Genomic DNA, 23,723 nt, shown 5'->3' with positions numbered 1-23,723 from the left:
TAATCACAAACTGAGGCAAGTATTGTGAGGAAAAGAAACATGATTTTCTGAAAGTATCTAGCAAAGGAAACTGACCTACAGTAGGGAGCTCAGGAGGTTTCTCTGTGGTAGAGACATTCAAGCCAAGATCCAAAAGATGAGTAAGGGCTGATTAAGTGTGTGTTTGTGTGGGTGTGTGGGGCGGGAAGGGGATGCTGTGAAGAATATTCCAAATCCATAGAAAAGCATATGCACAGGCTCTGTAGCAGGAAGAAATGGGGTCTGGTCACAGAACTTTAAATCTAGCATGTCTAAAGCAGAGAGATCATGGGGGAGAGTGAAATAAGATGAGACTGGAGAGGTAGGTAGGCCCAAACTATGCAGAGCCTTGTAGACCCTGATAAAGAGTTTAATTTATACCCTAAGATCAACAGGAAACCAATTAAAAGTTTTATTTAGGTAGGTGATACAATCAGGATTTTATTTTAAAATATCACACAGGTATCTATGTGGAGAATGGGCTATCGGGCAACAAGTGTGGGATGGAGAGCCCAAGTAAGAGGTTAGGGTAGTAATCCAAGTGAGAGAAAATGGTATATGAAGTCCTGGATGGACTAATAAAGGAACTTTCAGTCGATGAATAAATCAGCAAGGAATTACTTGGCATCTGTCTAAATATCCACGACTAGCTCTATTTATCATAAAGGGAGATTCATCTTCAGCCTCCCACCTCTTTTTTTTTTTTTAGCAGCCCAGCTTCTGTCCAATTATCAAGAATTCCAATTAATGCAACTAAGTTAAGACATTACTTTATTTATTAGCATTTAAGGAAATCTGGAGAAAGAATTGATTCAAGTACTGTTAACTAGTGTTCTCATATGAAACACATTTCTCAATCTGTGATCCCCAAAAGTTACTGCATTAGAGTCTCCTGGGGGCTGGAGGAGTGGGAAGGGGGAGGCCTATAAAAAGTCAAATTCATGGGCCCTACCCCAGACCTACAAAATCAGAATTTTGGGGTGGAGCTCAGGAAAGGGCATATTCAACACTCTTTCCAGGTGTTTCTGATGAACACTAAAGTTTGAGAACTGATTATGGATGTTAATTTGGAGACTAACTTTGAACAAGGCAAATGCCTGTGACAAAGAAAGGAATGGGTATTCCAGGTTGAAGGTGGCTGTGACAAAATGTCAAGAAGTGACATCAGCCAGTTGAGTGCAAAGGAAATAGTAAGTAAATTGACTTTGCTACGGTGCAGGAGCCTTGTTGGGAGCAATGAGAAATCACCTTGAGTGGAAGAAAGAAGAGAATGGACAGCATGCCTGAGAGCAGTTCTGCCAAACCTGAAATAGATTGAAGTGATTTTTATAATCCCAGAGTCACTTGATGAGGGGCTTATGTGACTGTAAACTTGGAATTTCCCTCTCCCATGAAATGAAGAGAATATTAATACAACTTATTGGTCACAAAACAGTGATAGCCAACCTTACTGAGTTTGAATGATATGCCAGGCATTTCACAAAGTATTTTCAATGCATCACATCATTTAATCCTCACAGCATCTCAATGAGATAGATACTATAATTATCCCCATTTTATAGATGAAGAAACGGAGGCACAGAGAGGTAAAGTAACTTGCTTATGGTAATATAACTGGTAAGTGGCTAGACCAGAATTCTAACCCAAGTCTACCTCTTGAGATTATACCTTTACTTTCATAGTTCTGGGTCACATCAATTTTCATTTATGCCCACAAGGGTTGATAGTTCTCTAAATATCATTAGTTCTTTTGGACATGATAATCATTATGCATAATGGAGGCTTGGTCTTTGGGGTCCAAAGACAATTCAGGCCATAATAAGGTTTGGCTAAAAAAGAAAATGAATAAACAAAATGCAGAATCAGACCTATAAATACAGAGAACAAACTGACAGCTGCCAGAGGGGAGGGTATAGGAGAGGGAAGGGCAAAATGGGTGAAGGGGAGTGGGAGATCCAGGTTTACAGTTGTGGAATGAATAAATCTTGAGACTAAAAGACACAGCATAAGGAATATCGTCAAAGATATAATAGCGATGTATTGATATGTTGGAACAAATGGTAGTTACACTTGTGGTGAACATAGCATAATGTATAAACTTGTCAAATCACAATGTTGTTCACCTGAAACTAATGTAACATTGTGTAAATTATTCAAATAAAAAATAATAGTGAGGTTTGGCTAAGGCCTGGATAAGTATACAATCTCATGCAATGCTTCTCACATCTTGTTTTGTAGATTGGTGATGGTCTACAGTGAGTTAGTATAGCTCTTCAGGGGAAGCATTTGGGAACTTCACAGAAATTTGACAGAGTACTTTTATGTCTGTTGATACTAACAAAATAAATGGGAGTTTTTATTTTGCATGCCTTTTTTCATTATCTTTTTCTAGTAATTTTAATTATATTTTATAGAAGTATATATAGATTGAAAATTAAAAACAAATCAAAACAAAAGTATGGTTCTTCACCCCAGATGATTTGTGATGCACGGGTCTCATGGATATAAGAGAAATCTAAACAACTAATAATACAAAAGCATTTTCAAGTTCAGGTATGGGTGGTAGGCTGACCGTGTAGGTAATCTGAACCTTTATTTTGACACAGCAGCCTCCTCTAAATTATAGAGTCATCCCTCTTGAGGATCACTATGACAGATTACATTGTAAAACCACTCCTTTTTTAGTAGGCTTAGATTTTTAGAGGTCATGCATTTAATTCTGGAAAATTACTGTCTGTTTAAGCATTCAAGATGAAAGATAAAGGTGTTTAATAATCAAGCAGAAGCATATAGAACCTGAGAAGTAAAGATTCAGTGGGATAATAGAATGAAGAAAATAGAAAAGGGAACCCTTGTCGTTTTCATTGACAATATTTACAGAGTCAGATGTTAAAGAATCTTGAATGCTTCCAATTGTACCTTTGCTAAAAATGGAATAATACATGAGGAAAATTTTACAGTATCCTTGAATAAGTCTTCTGGCACCATTCATTCATTTGTTCAACAAATATTTAATGTGCACCTATTACATACCTGTCACTCTGCTTGGCACTTATGGATACAAAGAACAACCAGATTGCATCCCAGTCCTCAAGTAGGTAATAGTCTAGTAGACAGCTATGAAAACAACTATAAATGTAATAAAACTTGATAATCAATAATAGAGTAGTGATTCTCATGGGTCTATATATTTCAGAATCAGGATGGGAGAGAAGTACAGTAGTCCCCCCTTATCCACAGGGGATACATTCCACAGTACCCAGTGGATGCCTGAAACTGTGGATGGTACCAAACTCTATATGTACTATGGTTTTCCTATATATACATACCTATGATATATTTTAATTAATAAATTAGGCATAGTAAGAGATTAACAATAATAATCTAGTAGAACACTTATAATATTATACTGCAATAAAGTTAATGAATGTAGTCTCTACCAAAACATCTTATTGCACTATATTACCCTTCTTATAATGATGTGAAATGATAAAATGCCTATGAGATGAGAGAAAGTGAGGTGAATGATGTAGGCATTTTGATGTACTTTTAGGCTATTGACCTTCTGATGATACCATATGTCAGAAGGAGGATCATCTGCTTTTAAACTGTGGTTGACATTGGGTAACTTAAACCATGGAAAGCAAAGCCATGAATAAGTGGAAGACTACTGTAGTTTGAAATATCATATCAATATTATATCACCTTATATGCAGCAGAAAAAAAAAGTAAGCATATTGGTTTCTTAGGACAGAAAATAAAGATCAGTAAAAATTTGAATGTTGGCAGAGATGGTGGTTATCCAAACCAGAGGTTGTCTGGACTCTCAACTTGGTGTGAATAGGTATATACCAGTGTCTTTGCAATGAGCAGGTGAGAGGGGAAGAATGCCGGGAAGAATGCAAGATGCTTATTTAAAAGGACCATAGGTTTAAAAAGTTGAGAAACACTTTTGCATCTAGGTGTAAAGACTTTTGAGAACTATGGAGGCTAGAACACATTTGAGGTTGAGGGGAAGAAGACAGAGAATGCATTTAGGGTTGCAAACTTCCAATAAGGAGTCCAATTGTAAGCAATAAGGAGTTTGAGCCAGGTAAAGAAGGAACGCCTGATTCCCTCCTTTTCAAGCATACAATTATCCTCCTACATCCTTGGCAGTTCAAGAACAGAATGTGCCACCAACAACAGTGCTGCCCTTGAAACATCTGGAATGCCATTGGATCTAGAAGTACAGGCTTTAAAACACTACTCTTTCACAAACTGAGCATGATAAATAAACTCTGTAACCTGACAGACCTGTTGTGAGGCTTGTACAAGATTCTAGATGTAAAAGCATTTTGTAAAAGCAAGGTGGGGATCAAACTCATGAACTGTGAGATTATGACCTGAGCTGAAGTCAGACGTTTAACCGACTGAACCACCCAGGCACCCCACCTTTTTTTTTAGTTTAATGTTTCTTGCCAAAATCTGGAGACAAATTACTTATATGAATGTCATGTGCATACAATGATCATCATATACTATTGTTTGAGGTCATATACCAGATATCAGATCATGACGAGCCATTGGTCACATCTGGCAGAGCCCTTCAGGAGACATAGAGACTGAAATTACTAGTGGAACATAGCTCACTGAGGGTAAAAGATGAAGAGTGTGGTTTTTCTATAAGTAAAATAATGGGGACATAACTCTCAGCCAAATGTCTTGGAATGTTCATGGTCCCTTACAGTGCAATTCCATTCTTCTGACTTGAAAGGGTTGTACCTGTCACTAGGGTCCCCTCATCTTGATCAGTGGCTCAGACCCGAGTCATTCATAAAACAAAAGCAGGCCTGACCCAGCCAGTCCCATCAAGGAGAGAAGTGGGAAACCTCAGGGTAAACTGGGGTTAGCAGGGGTGGGCAGGGGGGCCAGAAGCAAAAAGAAATATTTCACAATAGCTTTAATATCACTGAGCTCCCCATTCTATATGCTTCCTGAAATGTTATCGGGGTGAATCCACAGCAAAAGTTATAAATAGGAGCCAGCAGGACTCTTCTGAACCATAACCAGAAAGTAAGCAAAGGTGACATCTGAAGATATCAACAATGTTTTCCCCTAGGCCCTCTCCTGGCCTTCCCAACTGCCCAAGTTTCAACCTATTCCCTCTTTTCCCTTAAATCCCCTTGTCCTGTGTCCTTTTCCTGAGGGAATTCCTCAATTAAGTTCTGGTCTGATCAATTTATTAGTGCTAAGAAATTAATAGCTTCTAATGCCTTGATTTCTGAACATGGGGTTTCTGTCTTAAAAGCAAAGGAGTAGAGAAGCAATTAGGTGTTGGCATGGAGTGAGGATATCTCCCTGTTTATTGCATGGATGATGCAAGTGATAGGCTGGCACTATAGGGCAGAATTTCCACTGTTATTCAGAGGTACAATATAGACCATGGTGATATATTTTAATGTTGCCTTAGACCAAGAGACCGGAAAGAGTTAAACACTACAATTTAATATACCAAGATTAAAGCAATTATTGTAAATTAGTTTAATCATTCCTCCATATGCCTTCAGAGGCAGTTTTTTTTATCCTATTGTCGTTACCAAATAAATGGAGGCTTGTAAATACAGATAAACTTCATTTTTAAAGGATTGTCTATGCTCAAAGGTTCTGATGCTTTTAATTAAAAATTTCCTCATTATATAAAGTGTCTGTGTTGTGGCAGTGTGAGATACCAGGAGAACATGAATGAAATATGGGAAGGAAATGATGGCTAACGTGGTTGTCTTTTCATTTCTCCAACATATTTTTTTATTCTAAAGAGAGCAAGATCTATTCTTAGGATGGCTTCTGACTGACTCTGGAGCTCCATAAGGCCAGGGAACAGGGAACAGCTTAAATGACTCCCTCCCTTTCAAGCCATAGATTTTAGACTCCTGTTTCTGGAACACTCCAGCAAGGAATCACTAAGGAAGTACTCCAGCAGATGGAAAGCAGTGCTTTTCAAGCTTTAATATGCATATAAATCACTTGAGAATCTGTTAAAATGCAGATTCTGATTCATTATCCTGGAGTGATGCCCAAGATAATTCATTTCTAACAAGTTCCCTGGTGATGCTAATGCTGCTTGTCTATGGAACATATTTTGAGTCATAAGGAACATTCTCGGTACAGAGTCTAGATATTGAGCCCTCTTTGGGTAGTAGCAGTGAAGGTATGAAGAGGCTCAGTGGAAAAGTGGCACAGTTCTATCTGAACCAAGTGAAGGGCAAAGGAAACAAAAGGGAGGCATATATGAGACTGATTGCACTCATGCTCCCTACAGGTTCAGATAGATGGGTTTCAAGCAATATATACCAGAGAGGCAGTTGCTTTCTCAAGCTAAGGGAGAAAAAAATGTCTACAGATTAAGATCATGTGTTCTGGAGTCATTTTCCCTGGGCTCAAGTTCCACCTGTATCATTTCCTAATAGAGATCTTGATCATCCTTTAGTAAAATTTGAATAACAAAACCATCTCAGGGTGGTTGTGATGATTAAATGAAATAGAGTGTAAAGCCTTAGAATAGCACCTGCTAAGAGTGCTCAATAAGTTGTAGCTATTGTCTTGCTTTTCCTCTTTGTGCTTATCTCATTTAAGTAGTACTTGGCTTTAGTAAAGTGTCAGCTAGCCATGGTAATGCCATATCTGCTTTTGAAGGGACTCTTTTTTATGACCACCTTTGTCCCAAGGGGAGAAAGAAAAGATCCTGTTATTCTTATTTCATCTCTTACTCCATCCATCTTTGCCTGAGTATTTAAAGAAAATCCAAAATATCACATTATTTCATCTGTACAAGCTTCAGAATATTTCTCTAATAGTTGAAGTCTTTTTATTTCCCAACACATAACCACAATACCACTATTACACCCAAAACATTAACAACAGTTTCTTATTATCATCTAATACCCAGTTTGTGAGCAATCATCCCTGATTGTCAAAAGTATCTTTTTATGGCCCATTCATTGCATTTGATTGGTATGTCTCTTAAGTCCTATCTCTCTATCAATTATTATTTAAAAAAACAAATTTTAGTTTTTAGAATTATTTTAGTCTTACAGAAAAATTTTGAAGATAGTACAGAGTTTGCACATACCCACACCTAGTTTCTCCTATTATTAACTTCTGGCATTAATGTGGTATATTTGTCCTAATTAATGAACCAATATTGACACATTATTATTAACTAAAATCCATACTTTATTCATATTTCCTTAAGATTTCTCTATTGTCCTTTTCTCTCTTAGGACTCCGTACAGGACTCCACCTTGCATTTGGTTGTGGCAATGGTTAGTTTTATGTGTCTACTTGAGTGGGCCGTGGAGTGCCCAGGTACTTGGTGTGTCTGTGAGGGTGTGTGTATTTTTGAGATGACTCTTACAGCAGCTTCAATTGTTTGAGATCTAGGAAAAATTGGTGATTTCAAACATAAATAGAATTCTAGACAAAAGCATGAAAATGGAAAAACAAACAAACAAACAAACAAAACCTTCCCTGCAGGAACAATGCTTATTTTGTGCTTTGACCCTTATTTCTGCGTCTGCCTACAAATTCTCTGGCTTGAGAATCACTTGAATTAAGAATGATTTAAAAATAAAAATAGATTAGAGAAGCAAATTGTCTTCTGTTTCTGCCAGAAGAAAATGTGGAATCTGGGCAATTATCTAGCATGGGGAAGTCCAGGACCAAGGGAAAAGAAGGGAGAGAACAAGGCCTGAAGAAAGACATTTCCAAGCTCATCAATTATACATGGAACATTGCCAAGTTATAGGTGTTGTCCTGGGATAAATAAGGGCATTATACATAACCCCTGTTTCAAGGGTTTATGGTCTTAGGAAAATATTGCAATGAAACACACACATACACACACACACAGGCAACCATACATATCAGTCTGTGGCAAAACTCCAGTGAAAACACCTATTGCTTAAAGCAAAGAGTGTATCTCTGGAGAGTAGAGATTACTCTAGAGGGAAAGGTTGGGTCAGACTGTGAAAGTCCTTGAATGTGAAATGTATCCTGTGGGCAATTAGAAGTTAATGATCTTTTGAAGGAGATGGGGATACCATATGCAAAAGATACCATTTTAGCATAATCAGTCTGGAACACTTTGAGCAATTCAACAAACACTGAGTATTCAGCACAGTACCAGAGTCCAAGGTGCAGAGCTCTGTAAGGATAGAGAAAAAAAGGCAAAATCTATATTCTTAAAGAATTAAAAGCCTCTTTAGGGAGACAGACAAACTTAATGTACTAATATGGAATTATCTCAAATATAGACTATTAATTGGAGATAATTCCATATTAGTACATTAAGTTTGCAGATAAATGTTATACAAATATGTATATTTGTATCATATTTATATGTATATATTTAATCTTATACATATATGTATATATGTACGTATATATGTACATACATATATGTATTTGTATAAGATTTATCTTCAAGGATACACAAAAGTCTGAGAATACTGGTTGTCTCCAGAGGAGAGAATTAAGGTGGATGGCAGGGAGGTGTCATTATATGTATACCCTTTGGTATTCCTGAGTTTTGAAACAAATGAATGTATTATATACTCACAATATTTAGAGGTATATAACAAAATGATGTGTATAATTGTATGAGAGAGGTAAAAGATGAATTTCAGCTGAGAGAATCTTGGAAGACTTCTTAGAGCATGTGGGTTATGAAGCTGTGTCTTTGGAAGGCAGCATTTCCACAGGTGATGGTTTGAATGGGAGGTATTTCAAGCAGAAGACAGAGTTTGCCTTGAGACACAGGGTGGGGGCTAGGTCTGTGCCACCTAATATAGGAGCCACTAGCCACATATGGCTACTAAGCATTGGAAATGTGGCTAGTGCATGCGAATTGAGATGTGCTGTAAGTGTAAAATACAGGTTTTTGAAAAGATTGTATTAAAAACAATGTAAAGTGCTTCATTAATAATTTTTATATTGATTACATGTTGAAAGGATAATATTTTAGATATACTAAGCTAAATTAAATATATTAAAATTAACATCAGTTGTTTCTATTTACTTTTTAAAATGTAGTTACTAGATAATTTAATATTACATCTGTGGCTTGCATTAGATTTCTACTGGCCAGTGATGATCTAGGTAAAGAAGATGTTCAGAGAATGGTGAGTTACGTTGTGATGCTGCAGCAGAGGGTATATGGGTAAGAGTAAAAAGAAGTTTGGAAAAAGTGAGCTCAGCCAAATTTTGGAGGATGTTGGCTACTGAGCTAAAGAGTTTGCACTTTAATTTTCTATTCATTTGTGATCCACTGTGGGGATTTGAGTGTGGGAATAAGATAATCAAATGACTACTTTGAACAGGGATGAAAGTATAGGCAGAAAGAGTAGTTATTACAGTAATCAAGGAGAGGGATACAACGGTCTGGGCTTGGGTGGTGGCTTTAAAATCAGAAAGAGATCCACGTATACTACACTGTGAAGGGAGAATTGATATAACTGAGTGGTGGTATGGATGTCAAAAACAACATGAGGGTTTGTAACCCTGGTGATAAGAAGCACATCAGTGCTAGTGATAAACACAATGAAGCCTGGAGTGGGAGTTAGATGGGAATTGCCTGGGAGAGAAGATAATTCTGAGTTTTGACATGGTGATCTTGAGATGGCTAGCTGAAACGTGGGATTAAGAGTATGAGACAAACAGATGAGTCTTAGTAAAGGAGATCATGGTAGTGAGATAAATATAATAATGATTTGTATTTGTATGGCATTATACTACACAAAATGTTCTCACATACATTATTTTACATACTTCTTACAATAATCCAAGGCTCAAAGAGTTTAAGTAACTTGCACAAAGTAACACAGCTACCTAGTGGCCAAGGTAGCATACCAAAACTTGTTTTCTTTATATTACTGTAATTAAAATGCCAAAAGAAAATGTAGAGAAAACTTAGGCTCTAGATTATACAATGTTTGTTCCCCTAACCTGCTCCCTAACGTAAGGGCCAGACTCAACCTCGGAAAACCCATCTTGGGTTCTCTTCATTGTTTTTTTTTTAATTTTTTTTGACATTTATTTATTATTGAGAGACAGAGAGACACAGAGCGTGAGCAGGGGAGGGGAGAGAGGGGGAGACACAGAATCTGAAGTAGGCTCCAGGCTCCTAGCTGTCAGCACAGTGCCTGATGCGGGGCTTGAACTCACAAGCTGTGAGATCATGATCTGAGCTGAAGTTGGACATTTAACCGACTGAGCCACCCTGGTGCCACATGTCTTCATTGTTTTAAATGCCATTTTCAGAGATGAGGAAACTGAGGCGCTGGGAAATTATTGTGTATTAGAGGGATAGGTGGAAGTCAGACAAGGGTTGTTGTAGATTGCATTATTTTCAAATATTAATTTTCCCTTCCTGTTAGAGAGCTCATCCTTGCTTCCTGCCAGGAACCCTGCCAAATTAATGTGTGTTTGGTCCTAGAAATTGCTTTGTTCAATGGAATGTGAGCCAAAGTGACCTCCACCACATACAATAAAAAGCTTTAAGAGCCATGGCATGGTTCAGATTTTTTTGTTCTTTTCCTTCTGATATAAGAATGACATGTCCCAAATAAGGACTTCTCCTTCAGTCACGATCCTTGAATGAAGAAGGCATGTAAAACTGAGCCATGGATGACCCATTGTTGCCACATGGACCTTTGCTATGGTAATTGAGGTTTGGGGTTGTTTGTAACAATAGTACAACCTAGCTAAAGCTGAATAAAACATTACTCCACTGTATGTATTTTGTGAGTATACAAATACTCACTTTTCATATGGTTAACTTCTACTCATCCTTTTTTTATTTTTTAAAGGTTATTTATTTGTTTAGTTAGTTATTTTTTAGAGAGAGAGCATAAGCAGGGGAGAGGAACAGACTGGGGTGGGGAGAGGGAGAGGGAGAGAGAGGGGGGAGACACAGAGAGAGAGAGAGAATATCCCAAGCAGAATCATGCTCAGTGCAGAACCTGATGCAGGGCTTGATCTCATGACTGTGAGATCATGACCTGAGCCAAAATCAACAGTCTGATGTTTTAACCTACTGAGTCACCCAGGCACCCCTGACTTCTACCCATCCATTAGGTCTCCAATTAAATATCACTTTTTCAGAGAGGCTGTTCTTGACCACCCAGTCTAATTTAGACCCCCTTCACCACCACACACATATACACATACATTATTTTCTCCTATAGTATCTGTTATTGTTTCCTTCTTAGACATTTCGCTTAATTGTAATCATATATAGATTTATCATTAGCATGCTCCACTTGTAAGCTCATGAAGACCGGGATCATGTCTATTTTTGCTTATAATGCCTGTCACATGTAGTTGCTCAGTGGATATTTGTGGGATAAGTAATGAACAAATAAATAGCTTGTTAACATGATTTTTTGAATCATCCAGCAAAAAGGTAGGGGGATGCTGTGATTAGGGGAAATAATGTTCCTGAAGAACCTCCTATGTGGTAAGATTAACTACTATTTTTATTTTTCTCCTTCCCTTTCAAGGAAACTGAAAGCAGCAGAACTTTTAAAAAACCTTAAAATTAGATTCACTCACCAACAGACCTCTGCAGCCTGGCAGGTTTCTTGCCTAATACCAGGAAAGCATGAGGAAGCCTGCAGATAGACTAGAAGTGCTCCTTTGAAAGAAAAGAGAACTGTTGCCATAAAATGTTGTTATATGGAGTAAGACAGTCACCTGCATTTCCTGATTGGAGTGATGAGATGTAGTGAGAAGCAATAAGGAGGGGAAGAGAAAGAGTCTAATTGGAACTGGGAATTATGGGCTGGGTGTAGTAGACGCCTTTCTGATCAAAACCAGAAAAACCAGGGCTACTTCCCCTGACTTTCACCTTCCAAGAGACCATTTAAGAGGTAGCTCTGGATTGTATCTCACCAAATTGGCAATCAAAAGTTTGAAGGTTCTGTGCAAAATTGTCAGCTTCTATATGACAGGGACTTATACACATCTGCATGCTCAGGTGTGGGATGGAGGAGGAAGCAACAATTCTGTATTTTAAATTGTGATGTCTCTTGTATGGAGAAACCCACAAGTTCCCACAACTTGAATTGTTGAAACACACAGTGGAACCTAATATGAAGGGTACAGTGTCAGTGGGTGGAGTCAATGACTCATGAATCCCTTTGCTACAGGAATGCTCATTAATCCTGTGACTCTAAAGTTCCTGTGATCTGTGACTCCAAAACAGATAGGGTAGATTACTTAGGCAGAGCAGAAGTTACGCTTATGGGAATATACTGCGCCTTTAAAAGTAAGATAAATATAATAAAAAGCAGGCAGCATAATTGCCATGACTTATACCCTATGACATTTGATAATAACAAGGTTGGTACATTACAAATAAGTTCCACATTTATAACTCTGCCTTTATATTTACACTTATTAAATTGTTTAGGGAGGTGGTGGTTCCTGGATGCTGGAGGCCCATATATAAAACATATTAGCATAATTGGAGTACACCAAATCCCTCAGTGTACATTGCAGATATTTGTTAAAAGCTTGACCTTGGAGGTAAAACCTTCTTCCTTGTCTTCAGTCATCAACTCCTGAAAGCACTCCTCTGAAATCAACTCCCAGTCATCCATAGTTGGAGGAGATTGTCCTCATCGCTGACCTTAGGCAGGCCCTCAGATTCCAGGACAACGATTAAGGCTATGTTCTTACCTTGAGGAAATTAGCTATGATTTTCCATTACCTGTATCAAAAATTCCTTTTCATTTGTTTAATTCATTGAGAGTTGACACTACACATTAGTTCACTGTGCAATTGCTTTAGGTAAAGGCCCAGAGATGAATGAGACAGTCATTGCCATCAAGAAACATACTTTAGTCAAGGACACAGACAAGTAACTCTAGTAAAAGGCAGAATGAAATAAAGGCCATAATAAGAGTATGTGCAAATTACTGTAGGAGCATTAATAACATAATTTACTTTAATGAGGGAAGGAGAATTAAGGAATCATGTTTGTTTGTTTATCATTGGTAAGCTCCAGTGATAAATCCAGTGCAGAATGGCTGAAGGGATTGTGAAGAGGTTTGAAAGCTACATTTTCCGTTCCTGAGAACTTTGAAGCCCATAATAGTTTTGTTAATTAAGAAGCACAATAGGGACACTTGGGTGGTTCAGTCAGTTCCAACTTTGGCTCAGGTCATGATCTCATGGTTTGTAAGTTGGAGCCCCTGCTTTGTGCTCTGTGCTGACAGTTCAGAGCCTGGAACCTGCTTCAGTTCCTGTGTGTGTGTCTCTCTCTCTGCCCCTCCCCTGCTCGTGCTATGTCTCTCCCTCCCTCTCAAAAATAAAGATTAAAATTTTTTAAAAAAGAATAAAAATTGTTAATGTCGGCCAAGAAAGGCATTTTAGAAAGCAATCTCTAGTGGTGTAAAAGGTTGAAGAGGTAAGAAACTGAAATGGGATGATCAACTTCTGTGCCTGACTGGATGTTATGGGAGAGGGAATAATACAAGATGTTTCTGGTATTTCTAGCCTGAGAGACTGAGAAGGCATGGTACCTATAATGAGAGGGGAAATCTGGATAAAAGAATCTGTTTGCTAGGGAACATTTTTGGTTGGGAACATACTGAGTTTAGTGTGTGAGATATCATTTACAAACTGAAGATGGTTCTGAAGTTCAGAAAGAATTGCAGTCATTTGCTCATAAGAAATTGTCAAAGCCATGGAAATGGCCAAGATGGCCCTGGTTGTGGGGAGAATACAAATGAATGCTGGAGATACTGCCTATATTTTGTTGAAAACAATCACTAATAAAGAGGACTGAGAAATTTTCTGAGTGGTGGGGAAAGATAGGACTAAGTGTTCTTTATAGAAGAGTGGGAGAAAGTAACTGGAATGACAAGAGGAATTCATGACTTAATAATTAGGTAGTTGTTGATAGTCTTGAAGGAGACAGATTCATGGGAGGGTTGCTGTTCTTCATTAGGATTCTTGAGGATGCTTGTAGACTGAGAGGAAAGATGATGGAATAATGGATTCAAATAGTGAAAGCCCTTTCAAAGTACAAAGTACCACGCCCCCCAACACACACACACACACACACACACACACACACAGCAAGTCAGATTTTATCCCAGATGCTCTGGAGTTGCAGGTAAGCGACACCTAACAGATGCTATGATTTTTATCATGATACCGAATTCTGCTGAGGAGCCTTATCCATGGTCCCTTTCCTTTTCTTCCCTTCCCCAAGCACTACTATAAGTGCTACCAGTTGTTTAGTCAGGTAAAATACTCCATTACTTGATTTTTGGTAGGAAGTCTAGACCACTGTAGTATTATGTCATAAGATTCCAAAAACTATTCAAAGTGAAAATTCATAGTATTTAGGTATTTTCAATTTAATTCCCATTGTGATATTTGGGGTTTTGTAGGGCAACAGACAACAACACAAGATATTTGCTGGGTGTTAGGGGGCAGGGGTGAGATGGAGCAGATCCATAAAACAGGTTCCCTTCCAAAACAAAAGAATATTAGCTAGAATAGTCATTCAGTGTCACACGTACCCAGCAATTGAATGTACTGAGGAGGAAAGCCTTATGGTTGAGTAGAAAGGTATTTATCATAAAGAGGATAGACTTGGCCACAGTTTGGAAGTCTGAGAGATTCCTGGGAAAATAGTAAAACAGGAGAATTTGCTGCTCTTTTAGAGTAATAATTGTCCCAGAACCTCTTAAATGTATGGTTTAAAATATTAACTAGACACTTAAGAAGTTCTCACTATGAACTAATTAAATCTTTTTCCATAAATTGTACTTCATCTACATTCCTTTCTTCCCTGTATGAGACCAAAACTGAATCAGTACATTTTAATGTCCACTCAATCTTTGTCAGTTTCTTTGAACAGCCATTCAGTGTTTTCACTTTCAGTATTACTAAATAGAAAAGAGAAAAAAGCAGGAAAGAGGAAAAGGAAAGAAAAGGAACACCACATAGAGAGCCTACCTTTGCCCTTCTTACCATTATCACTATAAATCACTGAACAAGTTCTTGTTCAGAATCATGTTCTCCTGTCTGCTTTGTCTGTATGACTTGATGCTACTTGTATATAGGGCTTGTATGAGCCATTCAACAGTACAGACAATAAGATCATAAGTGTCAGAGCAGTAGGTGTGCATATCAGTGGTATCACTACAAAGATGAGCTCTTCTTGTGTTCAACTTTTTGGTTGAAAGTAGCCCATCAGTCACTCAGGTTTAAAACCTTAGTGTCAGATTTGAATCCTCTCTCTCCTCACATCCTCAACATCTAACCAATTGCCAGTTCTTTAGATACCACTTGGATCTGTCTCACAGATGCTACCCTAGTTTAGGCCCTCATTATTTATCTAAAGTATTGCAATAGCCTCCAACAAAGTGGTCCTTCTGTGACCTCTCCCTCTGTCTTACACAGAGCTTCCAGCATCATCTTCCTTAAATGCTCCATTATCATTGCTTTCCTCAAAATCCCTCAGTATTTTCCTATCATTTATAAAATCAAGCCCCAAATACACAACTGCTACCTCCTTTTCATGGGCCTCATACTCTAGTGAAACTGAATTATTCAATATTCCCTACATATGCATATCAAAATTTGTACTTCTACTCATGCCTTCCCTCTCTCCTCAAAAAAAAAAAAAAAAAAAAAAAAAAAAGAAAAAAAAAACCTAAGCTTTTTAGAGTAGGGACCACATCTCTTTGATTCATTGTTATGTTCTCAGTGTCTAGCATTCTGGTTGGCACATGGTAGGTGCTTATTACATACTGACTAAATAAAAGCTTCATATATCCAAATCTACTTACCCTTTAAATTTCAGTTCAAATGCCACTGTGACAAAAAGCCTATATTGACATTTGTTTCCCGCCTTAATACCTATACTTCAGCTCTGTAAAACTGATTTGTTCTTTTTTTCTGAACTCACATAGGCTTTATCTATCCCACTCGTATGACATTGATTACTTTCTTTCCACCTTGGATTACAATTCTGTTTGTACATGTCCCATCTTGCACTAGACTGTGAGACCTCTGAAGTGGGAGCTATGCTTAATTCATAATTGCACCCTCAAAAGCAATGTTCATGGAATGGATCAATGATTAGAATAGCCACACTGGAGGCTTTAAAAAAGTAGAGAAGTTAAGGGTTTATTATTATGACTTCTAATAATACGATAAGAGCTCTTGTGCTTTTTTTTTAATGTTTATTTTTGAGAGAGAGACAGAGTGTGAGTGGGGGAGGGGCAGAGAGAGAGGGAGACACAAAATCCAAAGCAGGCTCCAGGCTCTGAGCTGTCAGCACAGAGCCCTACTTGGGGCTCAAACTCATGAACCGCGAGATCATGACCCGAGCTGAAGTCAGACACTCAACTGACTGAGCCATCCAGGCACGCTAGAGCTCTTGTGCTTTGATGATTAATAGCAAAAGGTGAAAATATTGTCAGGACCCCAATTAGCAAAAATACAGGTGAAAATATTGGCTGAACCTGTATTAGCCAAGATATATGACCATCATGGCTAGAGGTTGAATTTCACTAATCACCAAAAACTAGAAAGTCATGATTCACATACTTCATTAATTTGTAAGTTTTTCCCCCTACAATGCATATCAACTGTAATATTTTATTTGGGACTCTAGACATCTAAATAAATTCAGTCTTTAAATGGGATATTTGGCTATATATTTCCTTCATTATAAATCAAAACTATATACTATGTTACATACATTGCACATATTTCAACATCCAGATTTCCATTTTCCTTTGAGCTCTTGGTTTTAAGCTCAAATTCCCCTGGTTGTGGATACCAAGGTTTTCAGACTCCTTACTAAGGAATTACTCTGAGGGAGAAAAAAAAAAGCTAATGTAGGGGCGCCTGGGTGGCTCAGTCAGTTAAGCGGCCGACTTCGGCTCAGGTCATGATCTCGCGGTCTGTGAGTTGGAGCCCCACGTCGGGCTCTGTGCTGACAGCTCAGAGCTTGGAGCCTGTTTCCGATTCTGTGTCTCCCTCTCTCTGACCCTCCCCTGTTCATGCTCTGTCTCTCCCTGTCTCAAAAATAAATAAAACGTTAAAAAAAAAAGCTAATGTATTTGATTCCTGGAGCAACCCAAAATTCCAAGGGAAACAATGGTATTGCCAGGAACTTTGTATCATATCATTTACAGATCAGGTTATTACCTTGTCCAACCCTCCATCTTCCAGTCAGCCCACCTATGATGAGAGATTCTTTTGAAAGCCTTCCAGAGAATAATTACATACATTTATTTACTCATATACACATTTGGTACTCATTCCAGATTTTTACCCCTCTGAGCATTTGAAGTCCATTTGCTTTCATTCATTCTATAATCAAGACCAAAAAAAAAAAAAAAAAAACAAACCCAAAAACAAAAAAAAAAACAACAACAAAAAAAGAAAAAATAACAACAAAAAAAAAAACCCACTTTTCTGTATAGAGTTTCCCTGGAAGATGTAAATCATCCTTCTGACTTTTCTGGACTTTTAAGTTCTACATTTCTACACTACACTGGAAAGCAGTGCTAAAGAATACTTAAATAAAATCTTAGGATTCCCACAGGTATGTGTGTCTTTGAATATATCCCATGATTTCCACCTGACCAGGTCCTTATAGAAACACTCTTGTATTTCTCTTCAGTTGAAGCTTCTTCTAAAATGTTCTTACATCCTGTCTTTATACTTCAGTTTGTGCCTGTTCAGTCACCCTGAATATTAGCACAGGAAACACATTTAATGTATATCTTAACTTTATTTAATAAGTGAGTATGCATTACATATAGACTACAAGTTGTTCTTGGTCATGTAAAGAGACAGGTATCTAATCCAAAGCAAAATGAGAGCATGAATCCACAGTTCTCCTGCTGCTGAAATACTTCTTCTGGGTATCTTGGCATGGGCACAGTCTTCCTCAATACCCATTCAAAGCAGGCTTTGTTGTCACCTCTCCATTCAGCTGAAGGAATCACAATATCTAAAGTCAGCTTGAAAGAACCCTTCTGTATCAGAGGTAGTTTTATGCCTGCATTATAAATCATAGAAGACATTTGGTCAAAGAGTACATAAAAGGGGTAGGAGGGAAACACCAGAGTTCAGAGTTGGAACCAATTATTTTTTCAAACTAAACATTGGCCATAGTAGCAAAAGTATCAACAAAATTTTAGAATAGCCTGTAAAACTGTTTAACATCAAAGCATGCATTAGGCTGTACAGACAATAGCTTTTAGAGGAAACCTTGAGTTTGGTGCAAGCACCAAGGATGCATTTTAAAAAGTGAAAAGCACATTTGTATGCAATGATTAGTGTAGTGAGCTAAATGATGGCTTCCCCAAAATATGTCCATGTCCTAGTTCCTAGAACCTGTGATGTTACATTATTTGGAAAAAGGGTCTTCACAGATGTAATTAAGATTATTTATATGAGGAGATTATTATGGATAAACCAGGTACGTCCTAAATGCTGCAGCAAGTGTTCTTATGAGAGAGAGGCAGAGGTAGGTTAGATACACAGAGGAAAAAGCAATGTGAAAACAGATCAAAGAGAGATTTGGACACAGCCAAGGAAAGAATGACAGTCACAAGAAACTGGAAGAGACTACCAACAGATTTTTTTCTGGAGCCTCCAGAGGGAGTACAGGGAGTACAAACCTACTAAGACCTCAGTTTAGGACTTTGGGCCCCTCAAATAATAAGAGAATAAACTTATGTTATTTTAAGGTATCATGTTTTGTGTATTGTTACAGCAGCCACAGGAACACAATACAGATTTTGGTAACAGGAATTGAGGTACCCCTATAATGAATGACTAAACATGTGGAAGTGGCTTAGGAGGTGGATAATGGGTAGAGGCTGGAAGAATTGTGATGTATGTGATAGAAAAAAAAAACATACACTGCTGTTAGTAATATGAATGTTAAAAGTGCTTCTGGTGAGCTCAGAAGGAACTGAGGGACATTTTATTGGAAACCAGAGGGAAGGGGATCCTTCTTATATAGTGGCAAAGAACTTATCTGAATTGTTTCTGGCAGTTGTGTGGAAGGTAGAATTTGTAATGAACTTGAATATTTGGCTGAGGAGATTTCCAAGCAAAGTGTTGAAGGTAAGGCCTATTTTTGTCTTGAGCTCATAGTAAAATGCAAGAGGAAAAAGAGAAATTGAGGAAATAACTATTAGGCAGAAAGGAACCAGCACATGATAATTCAGGTAATTTTGAGCCTGAATATTCAGATTGCAAAAGATGCTAAAATTAGGAGATTGTACTCTGGAGATAAAGCCAGCCTCTGGCTAGTGTTGAAGAGATGGCAGACTCATGGATCCACTCAACCATCTCAATAGAAGCCAAGAATAGAGATGGAATTATCCAGCAAAGGTCTGTGAGAACTCTTACCTCAATATTGAATCAATTTGACATACATGGGAGGCCCACAAACTTTTTGAGAACGTTATACTGGCTGAAACAGTTCTAGTTTTGCCTGAAAAGGATGGAGACATAACAAAATGACAGAAGGTTGTCAGACTACCAAAATTTTACAGGCAAGAAACAGGATGATAAAGCTGCAAACATGTGCTACCCTTCAATAAATAAGGCCATTCCTAGAGCAGAACTGCAAGGTGCAGAGGCAGAGGCCCAAGCAGGGGAGCAGAGGCAGAAGTGCCAACCATGGGCACAGAGACAGAGACTTGATCCTTGGGCAAAGAGGCCAGAACTGCAGGCTTAAGGGGTGTAGTCCTGAAATAAGGAGGATTATTGTCAGGGCAAGAAACCTAAGGGGATTATGCCTGGCTGAAATTTGAAAGTTATCAGGCCGTGTGACTTTTTTCAACTTTCCATTTTCTCTATTTTGGAATAGGAATGTCTATAACTATTGTCCTATGCTTGTCCCACCATTGTATTTTGGAAGCAGATAAGTTGTTTTTACAGTGTATGCTTTTTTTTCTCTATCACATACATCATAGTTCTTCTGGCCTCTACCCATCATTGACATTTGGATAGAAATTTTGCCCCAGGATTTTCACCTATACCTGATTTAGATGATCCAGATGATGAGATTTGGGACTATTGAACTCATGATGTTTGGATGAGATTTTAGACTTGGAGTTGATGCTATAATGGGTTGAGACTTTGGGGAATGTTGAGATGGGGTGAATATATTTTGCACATGGGACAAATATAAATTTGGGGGGACAAAGGGCAGACTGTAATGGGCTGGGGGGTACCTCCAAAAAGATATGTCTACATCCTAACTCCCAGAACCTTTGAATGTTACTTATTTGGAAAAACAGTCTTATAAGTGTAAATTAAGTTTAGGGTCTTCAGATGAAATTATCTTAGATTATCTGGGTGGGCCCTAAATTATAACAAAAGCATCATTATAAAAGAAGCATAGGAAGATTAGATATGCAGAGGAGAAAGTGATGTGAATATGGAGCAGAGAGAGATGTAGCCATAACCCAGGGAAGGCCAGTAGCCACTATATGCTGGAAGAATCAGGGGAAGATTTTGCTCTGGAGACTTTGAGGCAGCATGGCCCTTCATTTTGGGCATCTTGTCATGGGGACCATGAGAGAATACATTTCTGGTGTGATGAGGCACGAATTTTATGGTAACTTGTTACCTTGCAGACAAAGGGCACTAATGTAACTAGTAAACATTTCAAGGATTTTGCAGTTTTAAAAATCATTCTGAAGAAAATCTGCATAAATTGGTGCTTCTCACTGTGGCAGTAATAAACCTAAAAAAGACTTTAGTGTAATTTGGTTCTATGCTAAAAATGTCACTACGTACTTTTGTTGGCTATAATTTTCAATCTAGAACAAAATTGCAAATGGCTAAAGCAGGACTATTATAAATCTTGGAAGCAAATCCTTCAACTCCATTATTGGAATTTCACAAAAGACCCTAAAAGGTTCCATACTGTTTGTGAAAACCATGTGCCATTTCTCGAAATACAAATATATATCAATAATAGTATTTCATTTACTCTTTTCACAAACTAAAAAATAAGGCAAGTTCACATCTGGAAAAAGTAATACACATCAGTATTTCTACTTCGACCATCTTGATGATATGACATGGCAAATGCCACTAAATTTTAGTCAGGTTAATATTTCAAAATATCATTTTCCTACAGCCTGAAAAGCTATCAAAAAACCCAGGTCAGAACATGAAGATTTCAGAAAAGACTTTGTGAAGTCAAAAATACATACATTAATTATTTGCATAAATTTGTAAATCTTTGTGTTGTTACGAAACAGCATATGAAATTGATATTCCCCTTAAACTTATTTGTGTATGCATTTGTGTGTGATTTAAAGATAGGATGAAATTGTAAAATCTCAGATACTGTCATTCATTTTGATTTCTCTATTGTAGCAGCTTCAGAGAATTTTAAAATGTAATACCCACGTAAGAACCCACACAAGAATGCACTGGAGGAAAAGGTAGCAGTTTGAATAAGTATACATCTCTATATAAAGGAAACTATGAATTATTGGTCACTTGTTTACATTATTTCAAAAGGTGACTTGCCAAGCCAGTCACTTATTCTTTCTGAATGTCTATAATGTGCTTTGAAGAAGTAGAAATAGGATTTTCTATATAAGAAATATACATATAAGAATTTTTTTACAGTAATCACAATCGTCTGCATGGATTAGTCTTGAAATTACACTCCAGAGAAATTATACCATATTATTTCAATGCATATTTTAAAGTAACAGACAAGTTAGGTATAACTTCTATTCCTTCATCTATTTAAGAAAAATGTAGAACCTGTTTTTCCTCCTAGGGTTGTTTTGGCAGTGTCATTTTAATTTGTTAATATAATGTAAGTAAGTATGATGATGATTAAAAAGTTCAATTAGTCACTGGGATGTGGAATTATTGTAGCAGTAGATATAAATATATACACATATATACACATACATACATATAATTTTTTACTTCTTCACACCACCAAGGCAGAATTGGAAAGGTGAGTAAATAGAAAGGAAGATAAAACAGTTGAAGTTTCAGACAGTTTCTGCTGCCTACAGAGAGAAATCTTTTTCCTCTCAGGTCTTTTAGAACTTTATTCCCTGCTTTCAAGGGGGTCATGAGAGAAAGAAGCAATAGAGAGAAGAAATAAACCACAGAGAATAGGAATCAATATTTACCTTTTAAAAATCTAAATAAAGGTGATAGAATTTTAAGGTTCATCTCAGAATAAACATTAAAATGTGAGGTTTTCTCAAAAATAGCCATATAAAGTATTTCTATAAAGTAGATATATGTGCATAATTAGAAAATACCTATTTAAATAAAGTTTAAATCACTTTCTCTAACTGCTTCTGTTAAACTCTGGTTTATTTTTAGCAATAAGTGCCTGTAACATCATGTTGAAACTCTAGATTAATGATAAGTTTAATTTCAGCCAAAGCAGATGAATCCATCATCTTTTGCTTGAGATAAGATTTGAAATAAATTCATGGGGTTGAAGCAGCAATTTTTTTGAGTTTCCAAAATGGTTTCTCTAGCACAGTGTGCAATATTAGCTAGTGTCTCTTCAAATTGTTAACATACACATTTTCATCGGCCTGTTCTTTTTCCATGTAACAGGAATCAGAAGCAGACACTGAATAATTCTTTCTATTCCTTTCTTTTCCATTTTTTTTTTGGAGGGGGTGACCTGTAAATTTGAGCAACATTGTAATTTTTTGACAGGGTGACTGTTTCTGAATTTTTTACCCTTTTCACCATTACCATCAGGTCACACACAATAACAAATAATACACATCTTTACACTAAAATGGAACACATATTTTATAATCTTTGTAATTGTGTTTGTTTTAGTATAATTGTGAGAGGAGTATTGCAATAGCTTTCCAGATACATGCTACTTCACCCAGCTAAGCTTGATCTTTGCAGAAATGTATGTATTTTCTCTCTATCCCTTGAGTGGATGTTTTGTTCTTCTCAAAATTTATGATTTTGTTTACTTATGATTTTGTTTTCATATTCTTTGGCATCAGGAATCACTTAGATGAGATAGTTCCATTGTGGCGAGAGCGTGACCTTTCCAAAGGTACTCGGCTATTATCTGTAAGACAAAGAGAAAGAGAACCAAAAACACAGTGAGCGGTAGATCTTGCCTATTACACAAAGTTGGGTCAGGAGAGGTTTTCAAATAGTCCTGAATCACTTCAAATGAATATGTAAATAAGTAACAAGGAGCCCAGATCTGAGGCGGTCATGCTGCAGCTCTTGGGCTGAGTTCAAGAGTCTTGCAATCAGCAATAAATAACTTTTCTTGATAAGTGAAGTCAGAGTGATGAAAGAAATGGAAGCACTCTCTCAAGCACAGTCCACTTGGAAATTTCAGGTGACAACAAAATTCCTTGGTAAAGATGTCAAATTGAAAGGATCTATGTACAGTGCCTTTTGTTGTAAAGCACTTCAATTCCCCATGAGTTTTAAATCTCTATGTTTTCTATCTCTAAAGGATACCAGGGCAGGCAGAGTAGAAAAGAGTTTTTATTTTTTAACAATGATTGCAGTATATGGCAATCAAACCAACTCCTGAGTCTTTGCCTGATTGTATGATGCAAACATATTCAATTATATAGTCATTATGGGATTGAATAATGAATAGGTTCTATTCTCCACACCCATCA

General features: G+C 37.3%; 1 protein-coding gene across 2 annotated transcripts in view; it reads right to left on the bottom strand.

The window, feature by feature from the left end:
• Positions 1-23,048: 23,048 nt before the first annotated feature.
• The window catches only part of DIAPH2 (diaphanous related formin 2), a 971,442-nt gene continuing 970,767 nt past the window's right edge, over positions 23,049-23,723 (bottom strand). For both annotated transcript variants that reach the window (XM_027053564.2, XM_027053563.2), the window contains one exon: positions 23,049-23,149. In XM_027053564.2, coding sequence (XP_026909365.1) covers positions 23,085-23,149 — 65 coding nt within the window. In that variant the 3' untranslated portion in view covers positions 23,049-23,084. The remainder of the gene's footprint in view (positions 23,150-23,723) is intronic.

Source organism: Acinonyx jubatus, chromosome X (genome assembly GCF_027475565.1).
Source record: "Acinonyx jubatus isolate Ajub_Pintada_27869175 chromosome X, VMU_Ajub_asm_v1.0, whole genome shotgun sequence".
NCBI lineage: Eukaryota > Metazoa > Chordata > Mammalia > Carnivora > Felidae > Acinonyx > Acinonyx jubatus.
Note: the sequence above shows the minus strand (reverse complement) of the source record. Positions and strands in the feature narration are given on the sequence as shown.